Source organism: Tachyglossus aculeatus, chromosome 1 (assembly GCF_015852505.1).
Source record: "Tachyglossus aculeatus isolate mTacAcu1 chromosome 1, mTacAcu1.pri, whole genome shotgun sequence".
In the NCBI taxonomy this organism is placed as follows: Eukaryota; Metazoa; Chordata; class Mammalia; order Monotremata; family Tachyglossidae; genus Tachyglossus; species Tachyglossus aculeatus.
Window position 1 is genome coordinate 168,900,331 of NC_052066.1, and position 18,751 is coordinate 168,919,081.

Here is an 18,751-nt window from a genome sequence, read left to right on the forward strand (position 1 = left end):
GGGCCTGGTTCTATGAATCTGAGCCTGAATCTCTACAATGTAAGTTCCTTCTGCGTGCTTAGTACAGAGCTCTGCACACAGTTAGAGATCTAAATATCTTTGATTGACAATATAAAGTTTATAAATATACTTAAGCACTGTGGGGTTGAGGGTGGGGAAAATATAAAATGGCCAAAGGCATTTGTCTCAACTAGGGAGCCTAATCTCAGGACACCTTCCAGTTACATTCTACAATGGCCATGCTTGACGTTATGCCATCAAAGGGTTATTTTCCTTTTCATGCTTTTTTATGGCATTTGTTAAGCACTTACTATGTGCCGGGCACTTTTCTAAGCACCAGGGAAGAAACAAGCTAATCAGGTTGGACGCAGTCCCTGCCCCACATGGGGCTGACATTCTTAATCCCCATTTTACAGATGAGGAATCTGAGGCACAAAGAAGTTAAGTGACTTGCCCAAGGTCACAAAGAAGACAAGTGGCGGAGCTGGGATTAGAACCCAGGTCCTTCTGACTCACAGGCCCGTGCTCTATCCACTAGGCCACAGTGCTACTCTACTAGGCCTCGCTGCCAGGCCACGCTGCTTCGGCTAATGTGTGGGGCTCACAGTCCAAATAGGAAGGAGAGCAGGTATTGCATCTCCATTTTGCAGATGAGGGAACTGAGGCAGAAAGAAGTGAAGTGACTTGCCCAAGGTCACCCAGAAGACAAGTGGAGGAGCAGGGATTAGAACCCAGTCCTCCGACTTCAAGGCCCATGCTCTTTCCACTAGGCCATGCTGTTTGACTTCCTCCTCCTTTCCTTTTTTCCGACCTTCCAACCAATGGAAGCTGCCCTGTAATAGCGTGAAGAGGACTCTCACCTCCATCAGAAGAATGTCCTTGGAGCTCTGAGACTGCACCTTGGGGTGCTGGACCTTCACAGCCACCGTGGTCCCGTCGTGCAGCACGGCCTTGTGGACCTGGGCCAAGGATGCCGCCCCCAGGGGAGTGTCCTCGAAGCTCAAAAACAGGTCGCTAATCTGTCGGGGAGAGAGAGAGAGGAAAGGAGGGAGGGGAAATCAGAGAAAAGCTTCCGGCTCAGTGCCTGAGCTGCTATGATTTTGAGCCTGGACCTGAGAGAACATCAGCCATTTTCCCTCCCCAAGCAATGGCCCTGAGATGGTACGCCCAAGTAAAGATACTGGGGCCTGATCAGATCCTATGGAGAACAATTACAATCAATCAATCAATCAATCAGTCAAAGCATATTTACTGAGCACTTACTATGTGCAGGGCATTTTATCAAGCATTTGGGAGAGTACAATATAACAGAGTTAGTAGACATGCTCCCTGCGCCCGGCGATCTTATAGCCTAGCGGGGGAGACAGACATTTACAGAAATAAATAAATTATGGATACGTACATAAGTGCTGTGGGGCTGAGGGACAGTTAAATAAAGGGAGCAAATCCAAGTGCAAGTGTGACGCAGAAGGGTGTGGGAAAAGAGGAAATCTGGGCTTAGTCGGGGAAGGCCACGTGGAGGAGATGTGCTTTTAATTCCGTTTTGTAGGTGGGGAAGGTGATCGTCTGTCAGATGTGAAGAGAGAGGGAGGTCCAGACCAGAGGCAGGACATGGGTGACAGGGTGGTGCCGAGATAGATGAGACTGAGGTACGGTGAGTAGGCTGGCATTAGGGGAGCAAAGTGTATGGGCTGGGCTGTAATAGGAAAGCAGAGAGGTGAGGTAGGAGGGGGCAAGGTGATTGAGTGTTTTAAAGCTGATGGTAAGGGGTTCTGTTTGATGCAGGGGTGGATGGACAACCACTGGAGGTTCCTGAGGAGTGGGGAAACGTGGACTGAACCACTTTGTGGAAAACTGAACCAATCAGCAGAATGAAGTACGGACCGGAGTCGGGAGAGACAGGAGTTGGGAAATCAGCAAGGAGGCTGATATGGTAATCAAGGCAGGATAAGGATTGCAGTGAATTAAAGCAGTAGCAGGAGAGGAAAGGGCGGATTTTAGCAATGTTGGGAAGGTAGAACTGACAGGATTTAGTGACAGATTAAATATGTGGGTTGAATGAAAGTGATGAGTCAAGGATAATGCTAAGGGTACGGGCATTTTAGACAGGGAGGGGATGATGGTGCTGTCTACAGTGATGGGAAAGTTTCGGGGAGGACAGGATTTGAGTGAGAAGATAAGAAATTCTGTTTTGCTTTTGTTAAGTTTGAGGTGTCAGCAGGACATCCAAGTAGAGGTATCCGGAAGGCAGGAGGAAATGCGAGACTGCAGAGAAGAAGAGCGATCAGGGCTGGAGATGTAGATTTGGGAATCATCCTCATAGAGGTGGTAGTTGAAGCCATGGGAGTGAATGAGTTTTCCAAGGGAGTGGGTGTAGAGGGAGAACAGAAGGGGACCCTGGACTGAGCCTTGAGGGTCTCCTACACCTAAAGGGTGGGAGGTAGATGAGAAGCCCACAAAAAGATTGAGAATGAGTGGCAAGAGAAACAGAAGGAGAACCAAGAGAGGATGGTGACAGTGACACCATGGTTGAATAGTATTTCTATGATAAAATGGTGGGTTCGATAGGTTCAAAGGCAGTTGAGAGGTTGAGGAGGATTAGGATGGAGTAGACGTCTTTGGATTTGGCAACAGTGAACATTGGTGACCTTTGAGAGGGCACTTTCTATGTAGTGAAGGGGACAGAGGCCACTTTGGAGAGAAAGGCCAGATCAAGAAAGAGAGCACTGAGCTGCAAGTCAGATGTGCCCCAATTCATCCAGTTGTCCTAGGATGAGTCATTTTCCAGCTTTGGGCTCCAATAATTCCATCTAAGAAGTGGTGAGTAAAGCCCCTCTCTATCCCTCCTTCCTTCTTGTAAACCACTGTGAGAATCAACCTGGCACATAACATCCACCTTTAGTATAGCCCAGTAGAATAACAATAATAATAATGATGATGATGGTATTAAGCATTTTCTAAGTGCCAAGCACTGTTCTAAGAGCTGGGGAAGATACAAAGTTATAAGATTGTCCCAGGTGGGGCTCACAGTCTTAATTCCCATTTTCCAGATGCGGTAAGTGAGGCACAGAGAAGTTAAGTGACTTGTCCAAAGTCATATGGCTGACAAGTGGTGGAGCCGGGATTAGAACCCATGACCTCTGACTCCCAAGCCAGTGCTCTTTCCACTAAGCCATGCTGCTTCAAAGAACAAGAGCCTACAAGTCAGGAGATCTGAGTTCTAATTCTGCCTCCACTACTTGCCTGCTGTGTGACCTTGGGCAAGTCACTTAAACACTAGTCAATCAATTAATTAAAGGTATTTATTTGTATTTTTTAATGGTATTTGTTAAGGACTTACTATGTGCCACATTTTATGTATGAAGTAACTGAGACCAGAGAAGTAAAAGACTTGCCCAAGCCCACCCAGCAGACAAGTGGCCGAACCAGGAATAGAACCCAGGTCCTCTAACTTCCAGATCCATGCTCTAGCCACTAGGCCACACTGCTTCTTGAGTGCTTACAGTGAGCAGAGCATTGTACTAAGTGCCTGGTGGAGTACAATATAACAGAGTTGGGAGACATGTTCTCTCCTTACAACAATCACTTCCTTCATCATTTTGGTGACTAGAGCTAAATTTCCTCTCAGCTGTCAACTCACCACAGCTCCAGAGGCAGAGGAATTGGGATACCAGCGGTTGAGATGAACCCCTTCCCACCAGGCCCACGTGGCACATTTTCTGATAAATGCCTAAATCTAAATCTAAATTAATTGTATTCACTGAACAGTTATTGTGTGCAGAGCACTGTACTAAGGGCTTGGCTGGAGGAGGAGAACCAGGAGAGGATGGTGACAGTGAAGCCAAGGTTGGATAGTGTTTCTAGGAGAAAGAGGGGGTCGATAGGTGCAAAGGCAGTTGAGAGATTGAGGAAGATTAGGATGGAGTAGATGTCTTTGGATTTGGCAAGAAGGTGAACATTGGTGACCTTTAAGACAGCACTTTCTTTGTAGTGAAGGGGACAGAAGCCGGATTAGAGGGAAAAGCCAGATCAAGAAAGTGTCATGTCGCTGGGAATTGGGATACCAGTGGTTGAGATGAACCCCTTCCCACCAGGCCCACATGGCACATTTTCTGATAAATGCCTAAATCTAAATTAATTGCATTTACTGAACATTTACTGGGTGCAGAGCACTGTACTAAGGGCTTGGCTGGCTTTCCTGGCCCCTCTTTTCCCTCCCCCAGGCCCTCTCTCTAATTGCTGTTGGCGTGTTCCTTTCAGCCACAAACGTGGCCTGGGATTCTACAGGGATGGGTCTCATCTTCTCTGTTTCAAGGCATCCTGGGTCTCCCTTCCAAGATTTGGTCAGTGGATCCCCAGATTCCTGGGAGTAGCCGGGGCATCCCCAGACCTTCCTGAGAGCCCTGATCTTTCACAGCCGGCAAAGCTTAGATGTGCACATTCCTCCTCTTCATCCATCCCCTCCACAGTGAGAAGCAGCAAGGCCTTAGTGGATAGAGCCCAAGCCTGGGGGTCAGAAGAACCTGGGTTCTAATCCTGGCTCCGTCACTTGTCTGCTGGGCAAGTCACTTCCCTTCTCTGGGCCTCAGCTGCCTCATTTGCAAAATGGAGATTAAGACTGTGAGCCCCATATGGGACAGGGACTGTGCTAATGCTAATAATAACTGATATGTGCTGTGCTGACCAATGAAGCAAATACAAGACCCATATGGGGCTCACAGTCTAAAAGGGAGAGAGGACATGCATTTTACCTCCATTTTACATATGAGGAAACTGAGACACAGGGGTGTTCAGTAATTTATTCAAGTCACATAGCAAGGACTAGAACCCAGGTCTTCCGATTCCCAGGCCTTTGCGCTTTCTCCTTTCCCCATGCCACTTATTTTTCTCCATTTTTCATTCCTCTTTTCTCTCTCTCAAACACTTCCCCCCCCTCTCTTTACCTCCCCACTGTCTTCCCTTTCCCCCACTCCTCCTCATTCTCTGCCCTGGCCCCCTCTAGGCTCCACCCTGTCGCTTCACCCCCATTTCCGATGGGACACTATGCTACCTCACTGGCCTCTGCCCCAGACACACCTGCCATTCCAACCACTATCTCCCACTCCCAGCCCAAAGACCCGAGGAGGCTCTGAAAGTTACAAACCCTGGAGAAGCAGCTTGGCCTAGTGGAAAGAGCACAGGCCTGGGAATCAGAGGACCTAGGTTCTAATCTCAGCCCTGCCAATTGTTTGCTATGTGGCCTAGGGCAAGTCACTTCAATTCTCTGTGCCTCACTTCCCTCAACTGCAAAATGAGGATTCGATACCTATTTTCCCTTCTACTTAGATGGTCAACCTCATGTAGGGCAGGGTCTATGTCTGAACTAATTAACTTGTATCTATCCCAGCATTTAGAACAGTGTTTGCCACACATAATAACAAAACTGCAGAGTTCAGCACTTTCCCCTCAAAATGGGCAAACAACAAGGTAAGCTGTCATTTTAGCCCATTTTAGTGGGAGAGTGAGGGAAAGTCTCTCTCTGCCAACATTAGCTATAGCTTAGGGGAGAAGCTGACTAGGAATTAACCCAAAGCACACATCTTCCCAAATGTCACACAGTTGGGGGCCTGCTAATTCAGTTGTATTATACTCTCTCAAGCGCTTAGTGCAGTGCTCTGCCCACAGTAAGCACTCAATAAATGCGACTGAATGAATGATTGGGGGCCCCACAGCCTAGTCTCAGGAGAGGATCTGCCCCTGCTTTGACATTCATTCATTCAATCGTATTTATTGAGCACTTACTGTGTGCAGAGCACTGTACTAAGCGCTTGGGAGAGAACATTATAACAATAAACAGACATGTTCCCTGCCATCAACGAGCTTATAGTCTAGAGGACGAGCTTACAGTCTAGGATGACAGAGAGGCTGCCGGAGTCAAAAGAGTCAGCACTGAAACTGAAATGAAAGAGGAGATGGATGTGGGAGAGGATAGAGAGCCAGAGGGATGTGGGTCAGCTGAACCAGATGCAAGAAATCAACTCCATTCCCACCCACCCTCGGCCCGGCTCTTCTTAGTCCTCCTCACTCCCGTCACTTCCAGGAAGCACACAGCTCAAAACTATCCTTTCACAAGTGCACCCCATAATTTACTGCTGGTGAAATTTTGGAACCACCTTTACAGAATGGTAATTAAAGACTGGAGCTGCTTTAATATGAATAAAGTATCTCTAAACAGAACTTTGAGTCAGGGGTTCAGGGGAAATTCTATATCCTGATGGACAGCAAAAAATGGAGCCCCAGGTTCCAGAAGCTGATTTTTCCCCGATGAAGCTAGAAAGAATGTCTCCCCCATCCTCCACCCCACCTCTCCATCCCCACGCTTCGGCCTCTTCGGCAGAAACTATCACCAGAAACAAACTGCAGCATTTTCAGCAATTAGATTCAAACAGAGTCCTCAGCCGCCTCCAGTCATTCACCAGAAACTTGCCTCGCTTTTTGGTTGATCTTTCTTTTCCATTTCTCCCCTCTTTCAATCCTGGCGGCAAAATCAATTAAGTAAAACAACTACGTTTTGAAATGACTCGTTATGTGTTTTTTAATTACCACTGGTCCATGATTCAAACCTATCGATGGATCTGTCTGCAGAAAGAAAAATAGTAGGAAAAGAAGTTTCTCTCCCCCCCACCATTTTTTTTAAAAAAAGCAGAAAAACGTCAAAGATTAGAGAGCAAATGTGTGGTTCTCCAAGTGTTTGTTCAGCGGGCAACAGCATCAGTGAAGCTTGCTGTTTAGGAAAAACTGCAACGGATAGAGAGGCTCTGGGCACCATTTGACTTTCCACAAGTTTCACCTCAAGGTCATGGGACCTCTTGGGGCCTAGGGTGAGGAAAATGCTGTCATTATCCTCTGGTGCTTTCAGCTTGCCACCTGGGGGATTCTGCTTCAGAGGCCTATTTTGAAGGAGTATGGCCTAGTGGAAAGAGTATGGGCCTAGAAGTCAGAAGAATCAGGGTTCTAATCCTGGCTCCACTGTGTGCTGTGAAATCTTGGGCAAGTCATTTAACTTCTCTGTGCCTCAGTTACCTCTCCTGAAATATGGTGAATTAAGACTGTGAGCCTCACGTAGGACACGGACTTTGTCCAACCTAATTAGCTTGTATCTACCCCAGGGCTTAGTACAGTGCCTGGCACATAGTAAGCACTTAACAAACCCCATTTTAAAAAAAAAAGGTTTACAACTTCATTTTCCCAAATTCCAAATCCCCAAAGCACCATGAGTCCACCCATCATCTGCTGAAAACTAAGAGGAGCTAGGCTGAAAGCCAGGGGCCTGCTGGGAAGAGGTCTATTCCAAGAACAGCCAATAGCAGGGCTGCTATTGGCCTCAGTTGCCCCCAGAAGAAAGGGCAAAGCTTTCCTGACCCACATGGCAGACATCGGGACCCAGAGATGGATGGGCGGAGTGTTACCATTACCATCATCATCACCGTGGCTTTTGTTAAGCACTATTTGTCAAGCACTGGGGAGGGTACAGGATAATCAGATCATCAGTCAGTCCCTGTCCCACATGGGGCTCTCAGTCCAAAGGAGAGGGAGAACTGGAATTGAATTCCTATTTTACAGATGAGGAAGCTGAGGCCCAAGGACATTAAATTTGGGAGCTGCCAGTGCCAGTATGCTCCACCATATGCAATTCCCAGTGTTGGCCAGCTTGGGAGGGCATGACTGCCTCCATCCTGCAGGCTGGCGTCATTCCCATGAGGAGCTTGGGGAAGCCTGGGTTCTCAGATGTCACGAAGGGGTGGGTGGGGCACAAATATCCTCGAGGATCATCAGATCCAAGGTTCTGTCTGAAATTCCAGAACCTCTCGAACACTGGGAAGCTGAACCTGTGGGCAACCAGCCCCCCGACTCAGCTACAGCCTGGAAGGCCAGGGTCCATGAAAGAGGTGGGCCAACTCCACCTCAGAAGAAAGGGGCTCGGTATTAACCTGGCGCAGAGTTCAGGCCTGGCAGGTGCACACAGCACCTGTTCCAGTGAGATTCCAAGGCCCGAGTAAACTGTTTGCTTCTCCCCGTGGCAGCGGCTTCTCCGTAGGGAATCGGCCACACGCAGGTCTCGGCAAACAACATCTGGTTCCCATAATCCCGAGCAGGCCTGCCAATTGAGCTCTCCTCCCTCCTGGCTCTGCTCCAGCTGCCAGCCACAGACAACTGTCAGTCTGCTGCTGCTGCTGGAAGGAGCCAAGATGAGCTGTGACCACCAACACCCCCATCGGACTTAGACACACTGAATCCATCTAGCTGCTGCCTCAGAACCTGGGAACCAACTGGAAAGGAAGCTAGAGTTTGCGTTACTTCTGCTCTCCTCAAAGCCACTTTTCTCAGCCCCAGCTCGAGTTTCCTTAGATAAGTAGGGTGATCTAATGGATACAGCGCAGGCCTGGGACTCAGAAAGACCTGGGTTCTAATCCCAGCTCCGCCACTTGTCCGCTGTGTGGCCTTGGTCAGTTCACTTCTTTGTGCCTCAATTACCTCATCTGGGGATTGAGATGGTGAGCCCTCTGTAGGACAGGGACTGTGTCCAACCTGGTTACCTTGTATCTACCTGAGAGAGGATGTTGGGTTTTTTACTTCTATTGCTTCTCTCAAACCTGCAAGGCCTGTCAGGCCCCAGAGATAAAGCAGGCGGTGCAGACTGCAGACAAGTGGTGGAATGGGATTAGAACTCAGGTCCGTCTGATCTCCAGGCCTGTATTCTATCCATTAGGCCACACTGCTTCTCTACCAGGCACAGACAAGATGTCAGCATCATTAGGGCTACATGCTCCTCAAGTGGCAAACTGCCATTACCTGAGAAGCAGTGAGGTCTAGTGGAAAGGACATAGGCCTGGGAATCAGAGAACCTGATTCTAATCGCAGCTCTGCTACTTGCCTGCTGTGTGACCTTGGGCAATTCCATTTTTTTAGTGGTATTTGTTAAGCACTTACTATGTGCCAGACACTGTTCTAAGCACTGGGGTAGGTATGAAGTAATCAGGTTGGACACAGTCCATATCCCACATGGAGCTCACATTCTTCATCCCCATTTTACAGATGAGGTAACTGAGGCCCAGAGAAGTGAAGTGACTCACCCAAGGTCGCGCAGCAGACATGTGGCAGAGCCAGGACTAGAACTCAGATCCTTCTGACTCTCAGGTCCGTGCTCAATCCACTAGACCATGCTGCACTTAACTTCTCTGGGTCTCAGTTTCCTCATTTGTAAAATGAATATCCAATTCCTGTTTTCTGTCCTACTTATCATCATCATCATTATCAACATCATCAGCTTTTGAGCACTTGGGAGAGTGCAATACCAGTTGGTAGATTTAGATTGTAAACTCCCTGTGGGACAGGGACTGTGTCCGACCTGATTAACTTGTATCTATACCAGCACTTAGAACTGTGCTTGACATAGAGCTAGAGCTTAACAAATACCATAATGATTACTAGTATCTGTCATTAAGAGGGGTTTTCCTGGTGGTATTATTGGGTAGGCTTTTTTATGGTATTTGTTAAGCACTTACTATGTGCCAGGCACTGTTCTAAGCGCTAGAACAGATACAAGATAAATGGGACATGTGGGACAATCTGATTACCTTGCAAGAACAGTGCTTGGCACAAAGTGCTTAACAAATATCATTATTATTATTACTATTATTATTATTATTATTATTATTATTATTAATGGGATGGTGATCCAGAGAACAAGGAAAAGTTGCCCTCTTTTGCTTAATCTTTCAGGACCACCACTTGATTCCCTGCAGGGGGATGATGGGACCGGCATGGAGTCCTACTGCCACGTCAGCCCCCACCCTCCCTCGGTGTCTCTGGGATAGGGTGGAGGGTCACGGTCTTCCTTCCAAGGAAGTCCTCATGCTCAGGGAAGGGCATGACCAATCCCCCTGGTTTGGAAGAGCAAACAAAGGCCCTAGGAGGTGAATCACTTGCCTGATATCCACTATTATGTCAAGTCTATGATGGAATCAAAGCAAACAAGTAGAATCTAAAAAGAAGTTGGTCCTGACTGGTCTAATTTAACCTGCCACATCAGGACCAGAGGTCACTGGAGGGGTTTCTGGTCATTTAGATTTCAAATACCGAAACTGCAGAGGGGTATCAATTACTAACTCTTTGGTCAAGTCTTTAGCTCAGGATCTTTTTCAAACAAGGCTACAGGACTGACTCCCCGCTCGCTACAGGATCAGTACACTCAGTCTTAGATTACCGTTCCTCCTTTAGTGACAAGCTGAAATGCAGGTGCTTTGATGTGTTCTCCCCCTACTTACACTGTGAACCTCATGCGGAACAGAGACTGTGTCCAACCTAATTCACTTGTATCTGCCCCAGCGCTTAGAACAGGGTCTGACACGTAGTAAGTGCTTAACAGATACCATTAAAAAACAAAAAAAAAGACCACTGAAACTGCCAATAACTAAAACCAAGAAAGGGCCCAAGCTTGGTGAGGGAATCCCAGTCTAGACTTTCATCTATCGTGTCTCTTCTCTCCGACTCCGGCTATTTGTGCTTCTAGCCCCGAAACAAAACCGTCACCTCTGGTTGCTGGAGGAGTTATAAGATGGGGAAAGTTGAAAGATTAGATTTATGACAGCCAGTACTGGATTATGAAGAACAATTCATCAAATGTCAGCTCCGGCAGCCCACAATTTACAGAAGGGCTGGGTTAAGCTGCAGAGATCTGATTGGGCATCCCTTGCTCCCCCCATCCTTCCTCCCCCTTCCCTACTCCAGGCTAATGAATGACAGGCCTGATCGATGGCTCCCAAGGCTGGCCATCAGTGCTGGGTATTTATCTGCTTTTTATTAATAATTATTATTGCTACATTTGCAAAGTGCCAGTCAGCATACTGGAAGTCCAGCAACCTAGCCTGAGAGAGGCTCTACCAGCTGCCCTGCGGGAACCAGCACAGGCGACTAGCACGGACCTGGGGATCTAATCCCAGCTCTGCCATTTAGCTGCTGTGCAACCTTGCCCGTTGTTGGGTAGGAACGTCTCTATCTGCTGCCGACTTGCACTTCCCAAGCGCTCAGTACAGTGCTCTGCACACAGTAAGCGCTCAATCAATACAATTGAATGAATGAACGAATGAACCTCGGGCAAGTCACCGCTTAGAACAGTGCCAGTGCTTAGAACAGTGCTTGGCACATAGTAAGCGCTTAACAAATACCATTGTTATTATTCTCTGGGCCTCAGTTACCTTGTCTGTAAAATGGGGATTAAGACTGTGAGCCCCACATGGGACAGGGACTTTGTCCAATCTGATCAGCTTGTATCCACCTCAGTGCTTAGTACAGTGACTGGCACACTGGCACATAGTAAGTATTTAACAAACACCATTAAAAAAAACAAAACCATAGCTGAAGCATGCCAGTGGCAACTTCTGTGATAACAAGCTATGCCCAGTGTTAAGGGTCACTTACCCTGGGCCTGCAAGGGAGCATTCAATCATTCATTCAATAGAATTTATTGAGCGCTTACTGCGTGCAAAGCACTGTACTAAGCGCTTGACAGAGAACAATATAAAGACAAACAGACACAATGAGCTTACAGTAAGTGCTCAATAACTACAACTGAATGAATGAATGATGTGGAACCAGAAAGCAGCATGCCCTCACAGAAACACCCCCAGCCTGGGAATCAGACCACCTGGATTCTAATTCTGGCTCCGCCACTTGCCTGCTGTGTGACCCTGGGCAAGTTACTTCACTTCTCTGGACCTCACAATTCATCTGTAAAGTAGGGATTAAATACCTGTTCTCCCTTCAGTCTAAACTGTGAGTCCCATGTGGGACATGGACCGTGTCTGCCTTGAATATTTTGTATCTAACCCAGTGCTTGGCATACAGTAAGCACTTAACAAATATGATTACAAATAAATTATTATAAATAATATCATTTATTATAGATAACGGTTGATTGTATATTGTATTGTTATAATTTATTATATTATTGTTTATAATAATGACTATGTCAATAATTCTATTTGTTCTGATGATTTTGACACCTGCCTACATGTTTTGTTTCGTTCTGTTGTTCTGTTTTGTTTTGTTGTCTGTCTCCCCCTTCTAATAATAATGATGATGGTATTTGTTAAGCACTTACTATGTGCAAAGCACTGTTCTAAGCACTGAGCACTTCTAGACTGTAAGCCCATTGTTGGGTAGGGACCGTCTCTATATGTTGCCGACTTGTACTTCCCAAGCGTTTAGGACAGTGCTCTGCACACAGTAAGCGCTCAATAAATACAACTGAATGAATGAATGAATGAATGAATAATAATAATAATAATTCCCTAGTTAGAACTTGGTCAGGGAACTGAGCTATCTGATTCTGAGGATCTTAAAACTGTCTTTCCAAGCGAGGTCACTGATCCTGGCCAGACTTCCCTGATCGATTGAATTACATCCTAAGCTCTCTTTAATGAGTCCTGGGCACTCACCTCAACAACATCCAAGCTACAGAAGACCCCCGCCTTCCCCTGACCCCACCAAGGGGGAAACTCAGCCTAATGAAGTACCAGTGGAGAAAAAAGGCCTGGGACCCAAAGGTAGCTTTTCATTACAATGTTAATTAAATATCTGATTTGCAGGAATGGCTCTGTCCGTTGAAAGTTATAGCTCTCCTTCAGCACACCGGTTCCTGATTAAGGGAAAATTACCCAAGCGTTGTCATTTGTTTAGGTGTGCTGAAGGTTTTCTTAAATAAATGGAAAATTGGAGCGGCTGTTTGCAAACTGACCCACAGTGCGCCACCCCACACCCGGCCCCCGCTACCCACACTGCATCGTAACTCTTCCTCTGCCAGGTTCTGCCCATGGGGGCACCTGCTCAGATTGCTGACCAACGCTCTCTGATCCGGCAAGATAATAATAATAATAACTGGAGTATGTGTCAAGTGCTTACTGTGTGCCAGGCACTGTTCTGAGCTCTGGGGTGGATACAAGCAAATCAGGTTGGACACAGTCCCTGCCCCACATGGGGCTCACAGTCTCAGTACCCATTTCACAGATGAGGTAACTTAGGCACAGAGAAGTGAAGTGACTTACCCAAGGTCACACAGCAGATAAGTGACATAGACAGGATTAGAACCCAGGTCCTTCTGACTCCCCAGCCTGTGCTCTATCCACTAAGCCATGCTGCTTCCCTACCCCGGGCGAACTTCCCGATACCCCAGTCCGCTGGGAAGGCCTTTCCCGACTCTCCCCGGAGCTCCGCCCCCACAGCCGCAGGAGGGGTCTCTTCCTATCGCTAGCAGCTTTGCGGGGCCACGGAAGGCATGGGGAATCTTAAGTCGGGGGTTCGGGACCAGCCCCACCTCCAATTCATCAGGTGTCCCAGATGAGTGCTCAGACCTCTCTTTGCCTCCCTTTATCCATCTAGAGAATAGGCAGGAAGAGAAGCAGCGTGGTCTAGTGGGAAGAGCCAGGGACACCTGGGTTCTAGTCCTGGCTCTGCCACTGACACACTGTGTGACCTCGGGCCGGTCACTACCTTCTCTGAGCCTCAGTTTCCTCACCTATAAAATGAGGACTGAATACCTGCTCTCCCTTTTCCTTAGATGACTGTGAATCCCCTGAGGGGCAGGGATGTTGTCTGTTCTGATTGTATTTACATTTATCCTAGGACCCAGCAAAGTGATGGGCCCAAAGTAAGCTCTTAACAAGTACCCCAATTCTTATCATCATTATTATCAGAATGACCTGCTCCTGCACCCAGAGAGCGAAGAGAAATCATTCCTGAAAGAATACTCTAGTTTTCTATAGAGGTTAACTCTCAAGCCACCACATGGTACTGAAGGCAGTCAGGGTCACCAATGGCCAGCTGAAGGAAGCCAGGTAAGGAGTTAAATCTAAAGCCCAGAGTCTCCAGAAAACCTGAAACTGAAACCCACCCAACTATCCCCACTCCCTCTCTCTTCCCAGGGTGATCCCCAGGAAAAGACCCCTGAGAAATAAGAGACCAGCAAGGCGATGAACTCTCCTTCTCTCACATGTCACTTTATCTAGGATTCATTCATTCATTCAATTGTATTTATCGAGCATTTACTGTGTGTAGAGCACTGCACTAAGTGCTGGGAAAGTATAATTCGGCAACAGATAGAGACAACCCCTACCCAACAACGGGCTCACAATCTCCCTTTTGCCCTGAGCCATGATCATTTAAGGTGATTTTCCTTTGTTCCTTCTTTTTTTGCTTTCCTTCCTTAGGCAAGCAGCATGATCTAGTGGATAGAGCACAGGCCTAGGAGTCAATCAATCAATCAATCAATCAATCAATCGTATTTATTGAGCACTTACTGTGTGCAGAGCACTGTATTAAGCGCTTGGGAAGTACAAGTTGGCAACATATAGAGACAGTCCCTACCCAACAGTGGGCTCACAGTCTAGAAGGGGGGGACAGAGAACAAAACCAAACATATTAACAAAATAAAATAAATAGAATAGATATGTACAAGTAAAATAAATAGAATATGTACAAACATATATACATATATACAGGTGCTGTGGGGAGTAAGAAGGAGCTGGGTTCTAATCCCGGCTCCATCACTCGTCTGCTGTATGACCTTGAAAAAATCACTTCATTTCTCTGGCCCTCAGTTCCTTCATCTGCAAAATGGGGATTAAGACTGTGAGACCCATGTGGGACAGGGACTGTGTCCAACCTGATTAGCTTGTATCTACCCTAGTGCTTAGAACAGTGCTTGACACATAGTAAGCGCTTAACAAATGCCATTGCTACTAATTATTACTATTATTCAAAGGTAAGGCTAGTGAGAAGAAAGATGATATCATTACTTCCTCCTGGTCTACAGGCAGAAAGGAACGAGGATCTTCCTGTCATTTCCTCCACTCCTCCCCTATTGTTCTGGGGGAATGACTCGGTCACCTTGTCATTACTGCCAAGGCCCCTCCAGGAGAGGCAGACAGGAGGCTGGGTTCTCTCTCCCCACTCCACTCCACCCTCTCCCCAAGATCCTCCGAGTCGTGAGGCAGGAAGCTAGGGACAAAAGAGGCGGGCTGCATCTCCCTCGCTGTGGCACCATGCTGGCAGTCTATGTTCCCGAAGCTATGGGGGGTGTGATTGGGGTGGGGCCACAACAATGTTCTGTGGCTGTGAGGGGGCAGGGAGGGTTGGGGTTATTTGGGAGCTGGGTGAGAAATATCACATAAATATGTATTCCAATTTATCTAGCAAAGTGCATCCAAAACAGTTATTAATTAATATTCTCCTGACTCCCGGGAAAGGAAAAAGGAAGAGAGGAGATGAGGAGGGAAGGAAAACCAGAGGGGAGAAGGGGTGGGAATGGGGATGACGGGACGGCTGGAAAAGAAAACTGGAATAAGGAGAATCAGGTCCTATTCCTCTGTCAGAAAATGTACCACCCCAGGAGGGAGAGTCAAAACAGGGCCGCATCTCTGGCCCGAGTAATGATAGTGACAAGGCAATCTTACGCGTCTTTACTGTCGATCTCTACTACCCACAAGAGTCACCCCTCCGAGACACCAACAGGATGACCTCATTCCTCTCCTCCACAACTCAGAAAGACTCCCCACCCCGCTCCAGGGTGAGACCGAACCTCTTGGTCTCTGGCTTCCAGTTCCCCCTGCCACAACCCTGCCCAGTCAAGCTAGCCACCTCACGGACCACTGCACTCTCTCCTGATTCTGACCCTTTGCCCTTGCATTTTCCCCATCTGGAAAGCTCATCCCGCCCCATTTCACCCAACCCCATCTCTTCCCTCTGTCAAAGACTTACTGCATGGCAGAGTTTTGGCTAGGGCCAACCAATCAATCAAACAATCATATTTATTGAGTGCTTACTGGGTACAGAGCACTGTACAAAGTGGTCAGGAGACTACAATATAACAGACACACTCACTGCCCACAACAAGCTTACAGTCTAGAGGGCTCACTGAGGGGATGAACCCAACAGATCTTCTCTGGTTCCCCCGAGAGCCCCAGCAGCACCAAAGCCTGAGGCCTGAAGTGAGAAGGGGGTGAATCCAGATCACTCATCTTCCCTGCGATCGCCAGTCACTGGTGGGTCCGCAGGGAATGCCGTCCCAACCCATAGAGAGGCCTGAGGGGACTCCCACTGAGTCATTTACCGGCACCTTCCCATAGCTACCAAGAGGCTGTCAAGGGAAGGGTTTGGGGGAAGAGGGGGTGGGAAGACAAAAACACGTGGAGGTTGGGTCGGCTTTCTTTTGGCGATGGCGTCCCCCTGATTGAAGGAAGCAGAATCTGCATGGCCCTGAGACCTATCTGAGGTTGAGTGATGGCATTTTCAGTTGTCTGTCCAAGGGCCCGCTGGTCTAATGCCCCAGAGGATTGCGGGGAGTGAAGACTGGCCAGAGTAGGGTCTCCAGCTTTGCCTTGTTCTTGGAGAGTGAGTACATGCACGTGCATGTTGTGGGGGGAATGGACACATGTGCACAAGGGGCTGGAAGGAGGTGGACACAAGGAGAAGATGGGTAAGTTCTGGGGTCAGAAATAGCGAATACCTCGGGAGAAGCTCTGGGAATGGAGGGTGGAAGGAAGTACTAGGGTTTGAGATAGGGGTCAGTGGGGAGTGGTGTGAGAGGCCCAGTGGACCTAATGACACTTGGGAAGGGAGCCTTGGGTCAGAGAAGAAAATGCACTGAGAACCTTGGATTCACTCTGCAGGATAAGGTACACTTTGCTCTACTTTTTCTTTTACTCTTCCTGCTCTCTTTCTTCTCCACCACACACCTGTTTGCCCTCATCCCCTAATCCCAACTCTGCCTCCCCTTTCTCCCTTTCCTTCTGCTTCTCTTCTACTTCCCCTCCCTCATGTTTTCTATCTGCTCCATCATCCTTCCCTGACTACTCACCACCTCCTGCCACTCCCTGATTTGGGCGGCTGCCAGCGTTCCGTTTCAGCAGCGTAACTTAGTTGATTTACTCTCCTTAAAGCGGTGTCTGCTCACATGTAAATCACCATGCAAGCCCAGCCTGTGAAATGGGCTTGTTCATGCAACTCTATGAATAGGAAAGTAGGCACAGCTGGCCTATTCATAATCAACATAAAAAATAGATTAGCACTTTACAGATTCAACATTATCGTTCCAACGGTTAACATCAATCAACTGCACTTAGGGTCTCTACTTTTTCTGCGGCCACCCGGCCGGGGGAACAAGGGAGGGAGCAGGGAGCGGAGGGTTTGCTCTGGGAAGGAAGGTTTGCGACGTGATGGAGAGAACTGCGGAAAGACCTCCTGGCTTCCCCGGATGGAACAGATTTTTCTTCCCATGCCCGGCATGATGCCTGAGGCAGCAGAAGGAGACGGAGGAAGGAAAAGAGGAAGGAAGATGAATCTGGATGTGCCTGCTCAGCACCTACGATAGCTCACTGCATGGCAGCCCTCGATAAACACGGCAAAGAGGATTTCGGACATACTTTGTAATATTAATATTAATTTTAATATTAATTCAATCGATCACTTTCGGTAGGCAGAGCACTGTACTCAGTGCTTGGGAGAGTACAATATAACAGAGTTGGTAGATATGTTCCTTATCCACAGTGTAATCAATCAATCTTTTGGGAGCTTAGCACAGTGCTCTGCTCATAATATATAAATACCACTGATTGATTGAGCACTTCTTGTGTGCAGGGGACGGTACTAAGCATTGGAGAGAGTTCAAATAAACAGGGTTGGTAGACACATTCCCTGTCTGCAATGCTCTTATTAGTGTTTATAATTATAATAACAATAATAATAATTGCAGTACTTGTAAAGTGCTATGTGCCAAGCACTATACTAAGTGCTGCAGTAGATACAATATCATCAGGTCCTACATGGGGCTCACAATCTATGTAGGAGGGAGAACAGGTATTCAACCCTTTCCTGAATAGGCTCTCATTTCCTCTTCTCCCATTCCCTTCCGTGGCACCCTTGCACTTGGATTTGCACCCTTTATTTACCCTTCCCTCGGCCCCAAAACACTTATGTACATATCCACAATTTATTTATTTATTCATTTAGTTATATTAATGTCTGTCTTGCCCTCTAGACTATGAGATCTGTGTGGGCAGGGAATGTCTCTACCAACTCTGTTGTATTTTACTCTCCGAAGTGCTTAGGACAGTGCTCTGCACACAGTAAGCACTCACCCAGTAGACAAGTGGCAGAGGTGGGATTAGAAGTTATGACCTACTGAATCCCATCCCACTCTGCCGTCGAGCCCCGGCCCACGTCCTTCCCCTGGCCTGGAATGCCCTCCCTCCGCATCTGCCAAGCTAGCTCTCTTCCTCCATTCAAAGCCCTACTGAGAGCTCACCTCCTCCAGGAGGCCTTCCCACACTGAGCCCCCTCCTTTCTCTTCCCCTCCTCCCCCTCCCCATCCCCCCCACCTGACCTCCTTCCCCTCCCCACAGCACCTGTATATATGTATATATGTGTGTACGCATTTATTACTCTAGTTATTTATTTATTTTATTTGTACATATTTATTCTATTTATTTTATTTTGTTAATATGTTTTGTTTTGTTCTCTGTCTCCCCCTTCTAGACTGTGAGCCCACTGTTGGGTAGGGACCGTCTCTATATGTTGCCAACTTGTACTTCCCAAGCGCTTAGTACAGTGCTCTGCACACAGTAAGCGCTCAATAAATACGATTGAATGAATGAATAAATATGACTGATTGATTGATCAACTGATACATTTCAGTCCAATCTTCCCCTGCCATTTG

General features: G+C 47.5%; 1 protein-coding gene across 4 annotated transcripts in view; it reads right to left on the minus strand.

Moving 5' to 3' along the window:
- Nucleotides 1–18,751, minus strand: part of ADCK1 (aarF domain containing kinase 1) — a 151,035-nt gene that overhangs the window by 56,274 nt on the left and 76,010 nt on the right. For all 4 annotated transcript variants that reach the window (XM_038744017.1, XM_038744034.1, XM_038744025.1 and 1 more), the window contains one exon: nt 861–1,019. In XM_038744017.1, the coding sequence (XP_038599945.1) occupies nt 861–1,019 (159 nt within the window). The remainder of the gene's footprint in view (nt 1–860; nt 1,020–18,751) is intronic.